The 6638-nt window shown below is 53.3% G+C and overlaps 1 protein-coding gene across 1 annotated transcript; it reads left to right on the top strand.

The window, feature by feature from the left end:
* Positions 1-341: 341 nt before the first annotated feature.
* Positions 342-4425, top strand: IZUMO1R (IZUMO1 receptor, JUNO). Its single transcript, XM_069553656.1, has 5 exons — positions 342-600; positions 1878-2018; positions 2892-3101; positions 3511-3646; positions 3784-4425. The coding sequence occupies exons 2-5, from the start codon at positions 1881-1883 to the stop codon at positions 4050-4052; spliced, it is 753 nt and encodes a 250-aa protein (XP_069409757.1). The 5' UTR covers positions 342-600; positions 1878-1880; the 3' UTR covers positions 4053-4425.
* Positions 4426-6638: the final 2213 nt, after the last annotated feature.

Genomic DNA, 6638 nt, shown 5'->3' on the forward strand with positions numbered 1-6638 from the left:
TATTTTCTTTCCCACTTTTATTTGTTTCCTCTATTTTTAATACATGTATTAATTTTATAATGCAAAAATAAATGCATAACTGTTGTTCTGTCAGTAAGTCGTGTCTGACTTTGTGACCCCGTGAACTGCAGCATGCCAGGCTTCCCATGCATAACAACGTGCTTTGTAGAAGGGGAACAAAAAAAAAAGAATAAAAACCATTTAGACTTACTCTTTACCAGGCTCAATGCCAAGTCCTTTTCAGGAAATTTCTTCTTTTTCCCAAAAATCCCATCATAACAGCCTTTGCTAGAGACAGGGAAAGTGACACTCAGAGAGTTTATGTAATTTTCTCATGATCAGCCAGCTAATAAACAGCAGAGCTGAGAGGAGAACTCAATATCTAACTAAAGAGCCCAGGATCTTACCCTCCATGGTCTGTTTCTGTGGGAGACTCTGCCCACAGGAGGCCCCGACACATGGGTGAGATGGTGCTGCTAACTGGAGCCACCTGGAGCTCAGCTCCTGCACCTGACCTTGGAGGAATAAATAGGCAGATCATCGCTCCCTCCTCATCCTTACAATCTCTGGAGGTGGGAGAATGTGGCTCCTGCTTTGAAAGTGAGTATGAAGAAAATGCTAGAAGGGGCAGCCTCTTTCCTCTGTCCACCTGATGCCCTGCTTCTTTGAAATACCCCCATGGCCATTTCTGTCCTTGAAACTGGTACTGAGGAGAGTGAGCAGCCTTAGGTTCAGACTTGCGGATGGGCTCTAACTGGAAAAGGAAATGGGAAACCACTCCAGTATTCCTGCCTGGAAAATCTCATGGACAGAGGAGCCTGGCAAGCTGCAGTCCACAGGGTTGCAAAAGAGTCGGACATGACTTAGTGACCAAATGACAAATGGGCTTGGAGGGTGGGACTGGGGTCTCCACCCCTGATGTTTGAGACTCTCAGCCTGAGCTGGGCCGTAGGTTTTCAGCTCCATTGTGGTGGATCCACAGCAGGTTCCTGAGAAGCATGGAGCCTGCGCTCTGGGGTGGGTGAAGCTTGAGGGGTGTCTCCTGCAGGACTGGGTGCCTGGGGCAGGGTGCACCTCTGCCCTTTTTGTTTGCTTGTTTCTCTCCCATTCTGAGAACTACCCAGGACAGAGCTGGAAACAGGGCACAACAAGCATCAAGGGAAAAGCTGGCCTCCTCGTCCCAGTGACAGGATGTGGCTTTGCATGTGGAAGACGCCCGGTGGCTCACATCTGGGCATGCTCCCTGCTCCGAGATGCCAGCAATGCTGCCAGGGCCTGGCTCCCCCACCCCATACTCAGGCCGGGTTTGTGATGAGTTGGGGATGGTAGAGGCGGAACCCCCATTGCTCGAGAGGAAAGGACTCTGCCCAGCGGGAACTGGGGAGGGAACTCTAGAAGCTATAGGCCCGGAGGGGACCTCCCAGAAGGGCTGGAGTTGGGATAGGACTGCATTCGCTGTACTAGCCAGTCCCACTTCATCCTTGGCCCCATGAAGAGTCTGCCTACTGAGTGTGTGTTTAGTTACTCACCCAAGGTCGGAGCTCTGAATTTCTAGCCCATATGTCACCGAGTTAGAAAGACTGCCTCCATGTGGAGAAGGGCCAGGGAAGGTCCCCGGGAAAGCTGGAGCCAGTCCACCCCAACACTCCCTTACCCTGGGGCTGGTATCTTCCCTGCCTGGCCTGCTTCAATGTCTGGACATTGTTGGGAACGTTATTGGGATGAGACATTCACGATGCTGCCTCAGACAAAGGTCCTAGAAGCAGCCCAAGCATCATGGAGTCTGATAGAAGCTTGAAGCCTGTTCTGGCTCTGGGGGTGACAGGGTGTGGAGTGAGGGGTTCTGCCCATCACAGCGGGGCTCCTCTCTATGGCAGGTCATGGGGTGGTGGTGGCGGCTCCTGTTGGGGCTGTGGGCAGTGCCCCCCACGTGTACTGGGCGCGAGCTGCTCAATGTCTGCATGAATGCCAAGCCCCACAAGCCAGAGCCCAGCCCGGAGGCTGAGCTCTATGAGGAGGTATGGAGGCCAGCCCTGGTGTGGGGGTCAGGGGGGATGGGCACTGCTTTGGTAGATCAGGGAAGAGACACAAAAGCCAAGAGGGTTTCTGAACCCCTGTGCATCTGGAATCATTTGGTTCCCTAGATGGAGATGTGGGCAAAGGCCCCACTGGAGGGGGTTATGACTTTTGAGACCGTAAATGCCGACTGATTCAACGTTTCCATCCCTGAGCCACCTGGCCACTCAGGGAGTCAGGGCAGGTGGTGATCCTGGAGACTCATCAGTGGTCAGCCTAGATTCCAATAAGCAAGGCTCATCTCCTTTGCCCTCCCACCGGCAGGCCCTGGGGAAAAAATAAGACATAAGGGACTCCTCCCCAAGTTCCTAAAGGTGACTGACAGGGATGAGGCCCAAGGACCAGGGCTGGCATGCTCCTGTGAGCCCTTCTCGGCTGCAGGTGCCCTCTTCCAGTGCAATCCCATAGGGTCTTGGGTTCCCCGCTGCGCCCCTCCACCAGGATCTGAGACCTTGAAAGCCCCATCCCTAGGGGACATGCAGTCTGTGGCAGGGAGGCCAGTGCCCAGGCATTCTTTGGGTGTGAATATTGACAAACTGGAGTAGAAAATGGCAACCCACTCCAGGATTCTTGCCTGGAAAATTCCATGGGCAGAGGAGCCAGGCAGGCTATAGTGCATGGGGTCACAAAGACTCAGACATGACTGAGTAACTGAGGACACTGACAAATGATCAGCATTCCTTCCACCCCTTGGACACCGGCCTATCTCACTTGCAGGGTCCTCTTCAAGCGGATGGCTTTACCGTTCTGGCCCACTTGCTTATCGCCCCCTTACCCCTTCTCCCCATTGCTTTTGTGTCTTGGTCTGTGCTCAGTGCATCCCCTGGAAGGACAACGCCTGCTGCACGGCCAGCACGACCTGGGAAGCACACTTGGATGTGTCTCTGCTCTACAACTTCAGCCTGGTTCACTGCGGACTAATGATGCCAGACTGCCAGAGGCACTTCCTCCAGGCCATCTGCTTCTACCAGTGCTCCCCCAACCTGGGGCCTTGGATCCAGAAGGTGGGAAGAGGTGGGCTGGGGGTGGGGGAGCAGGTAGAGGAGAGGGAGGCCCACATCCATCAGGGCCCACCTGACATCCATCAGTGTGCCTAAGAGGCTCAGCTCCAAGACGCTAGCAGACAGCTATGGACAAGAGCAGAGTCAGAGGCTGCCGCTGGAGAGGACGGAGAAGTTCCCTCTGACCCTAGATAACTGCCTGTGGGGACAGCCGTCACAGGAGACCAGAAGGATGGAGGCCCTGGGTCCCCTCTCCTGTCTGTAGGAACAGAGTCATGAACAAACTCTCTAACCTCGTTTTTCTCATTTGTAAAATATTTAGCGATGTTAAGAGAATATGTCCCAATGGTATCTGACCCAACTATCATTGCAGCTGTAGACAGTCTTCAAACTGATGCTCTGACAGTTCTGCCTCTTGCTGCGCCGCACCCAGGTGGACCCGCGCTGGCAGGCGGAGCGGGTTCTGGACGCGCCCCTGTGCCTGGAGGACTGTGAGCGCTGGTGGGCAGACTGCCGCACCTCCCACACCTGCAAGTCCAACTGGCTCGGCAGCTGGGCCTGGAGTCGGGGTGAGTGAGGCTAGGCAGTGCCCGGGAGGCCCCCCTCCCTCGGGCACATGCAAGCGCGAATCCCCCCCCCCCCCCCGGGGCAAGTCCCGGGCCGCGCGGACATGAATGGCTGAGTGGCCTGCTCCTGGCCCCCGCAGGGAAGCCCCGCTGCCCGGAGCGGGCGCCCTGCCGCCCCTTCCCGCACTACTTCCCCACGCCCGCCAACTTGTGTGAGCGGATCTGGAGCGGCTCCTTCAGGGCGAGCCCGGAGCGCAGGGGCAGCGGGCGGTGTCTGCAGAAGTGGTTCGAGCCCGCCCGGGGCAACCCCAACGCGGAAGTGGCCCGCCGCTTCGCCAGCCCCGCACGCTCCTGGGCGCGCTGCCCCGGACTCCTGGCCTTGCCTCTGCTCCTGCCTCTCCTCTCCTGAGAGCCTCCTTCCTCCCACGTCCTCTCCTGCGCCACCCCAGCCGGGGCCGGCCGAGGCAACCTCCTTCCTTGGGACCTCCCGTCAGTCCCTTAGGGTTTGCTTTGCTGGGCCTCTCTGGCCTGGAAGTCAGCTGGGGGTCAGGAAGGAACCAGAGACCAGCCCCTCCTGTCTTAAGGCGGGGGACTCTGATGCGGGACCCCAGGCCCTTCTTAACCAGTGCATGGCCCCCCTCTCCCAGCAGAGCTGAGGGGGACCGCCCTGGCCTCCCCTCCCACTGTGATGTCTCCAACGAAACAGCACCCTTCAGTGTGACCCCAGCTGTAGTGACCTCTCCAAGTTGGTTGTCACTTTCCTAAGGATAATAAACTTCTTAATACATGTTAGGCCCTCCTGCTATATCCTTACAACACCTCTGGTGAGAAAGTTTTCAATGCTCCCCTTTCTTCAATGTTAGCAACATACCATACAGAAGACCCAAAGCCAGGGGAACCATGGGGCCACCCAGACCATGTGCTCAATTCTGGGGGTCAAGATCGAAGCGGCAGGCTCAAATGCTTTTGGCTTTCCCCCTTCGTTTTAACCTCAGAATCACAGCACGCTGGTCTGAGACACTGGAAGCCTGAGTTCTAACGTCTTTACCCCTTTTCATATGACTTTGGACAAGTCTTTTGACCTTTACTGAAGACTTGGAATGAGAAAGTGGACCAGATGATTTTAACTTAAGAAAAGGGGAAAATGCAGTCCCCTGTCTGTCAGGATGGACTCTGTGCTTCTCATGCTGTGCGTGAGAGAAGAGTCTGAATGGGACCAGAGAAGGCAGCCTTCACATCCCTTCTGCAAGCAGACTGGCAGCCCACATACCCACTCAGAACCTTTCAGACCCTCAGACCTTCCCAGTGGATATGGTTCCTCCCCACCTTCTCTTTGACACAGCGCAGCATCTAGTAAGGCTGTGGTTGAGTTGGGAAAGCCAGCCCAACGCCACCCCGCATTTCTCTCACGCTTCCCTGGTACTTAAGCCCAAACCTATCACAGGCACGGCCCTCGCGTTTTAACACCTATGGAGAGAGCTCTGTAAGTGAGGTGCTCAGAATCTGGAGGAGGAGACAGATGGCAGCAGTGGCGACAAAGCACTTCAGTGGGCAGAACCCCTGGGCCGTGGGGGGTTCCAGGAAGACCTCACGAAAAAGGTGAGGCTTGAGCCCTGGTGAAGAAGGGTCACTTTACTGAGAACACGAAGGACATGTGAGCCCAAACCCAGCCAGATCCCCAAGGCATGAACTATATGAAGCAGGACCTTTCATTGCTCTTCAGTCCATTGTGGCTTCAAAAATACGTATAATAGGTAAAATCTTTCAAGAATTGAGGACTGAATGAGGTGTCTGAGAGTGTATCTTTGGTAATAAAGCTGAGAGTTTAATGACTTTGTTTAGTAATTTTAGGTGTAAATATAAAAATTTGTCAAAGTAGGGTTAAAATTGAGACAAAAGAAGACTAGTTCTGGGAATCCTAATGACTGTTACTATTTACTGATTACTCAGTGCCTGGGGCTCTGCTAAGCTTCTCACAGGCATTAGCTCCTTTGATACTCAAAAGCTTTAAGAGGTACTCTCATGCCCTAACTTTTCAAATTAGGACAAAAGCATATGGCTTTGAAACCAGGAAAAGGGAATGGCAACCAAGCCTGGAGAATTCCATGGACAAAGGAGCCTGGAGGGCTATAGCCCATGGAGGTGCAGAGTCTGACACAACTGATGGACTAACACTTTCAATCACACTTGCAAATCTGGCCATAAAGTCCCAGTTCACTGAACACCCGGGTATGTTGTGGACTGGGGCTGGGGCAGGCGTGGGGGATGGAAGGGTGAGTCAGGGAGCTGGGTCCTGGCAGGTCCCGGTCTGGAAAGAGACTGATCTGTCTCACCATATGTGATTGGGAGGGGTGCTGGGTTTCAAGGAGTGAAGTGAAGTGGAGCTGTCAGATTTGCAGTTAAGTTGCTTGTTTTTAATCAGAGCATCCATGTACTTGGCTAAACTCAAAGGTCAAAGGATCTCTAACACAGGCAGCCCCAGCCAGCCCCTGGACCCCAGGGCTCCTGCTGGATTTAGGTGTACTCTAAATGTACCCGCTTCTAGCCATTGCTGGATTTAGTTCCAGAAAAGTTGCAAGAGGTGGCTTATCTTTCTGGCACACATCTAGACTACTTCTTTTGCTCTCTGTTCTGTTGGTTTTTTAGAACCATTAATCTTCCAATCTTTTTAATTTTGGAAATGTATTTTTAATTTCCAGGAGATTTTTTTTTAACTCCTTTGTTCTTCAAAGCCTGCTGGTTTTGGTTTTACGGACACAATATCTTCTCAAATCTCACTGAAGATCTAATTAGAATTTTTTAAAGCATGTTCCTAGTCTCAAAAGCCCCATTTTCTTCAAGGTCAATCTGTTTATCTTGATCTCCTATGTACTGCTGGCTTTCTCCATGTCCAGTGACCTTGACTGTGTGTCGTATTTAAGAATGAGGCACTGAGTTGATTGCTGGGGAGTTCTGGGTCCATGGGGAGGGCCGTTGACTGGAAATAACTGAAGAC

This window comes from Ovis canadensis, chromosome 15 (assembly GCF_042477335.2).
Source record: "Ovis canadensis isolate MfBH-ARS-UI-01 breed Bighorn chromosome 15, ARS-UI_OviCan_v2, whole genome shotgun sequence".
Lineage (NCBI taxonomy): Eukaryota > Metazoa > Chordata > Mammalia > Artiodactyla > Bovidae > Ovis > Ovis canadensis.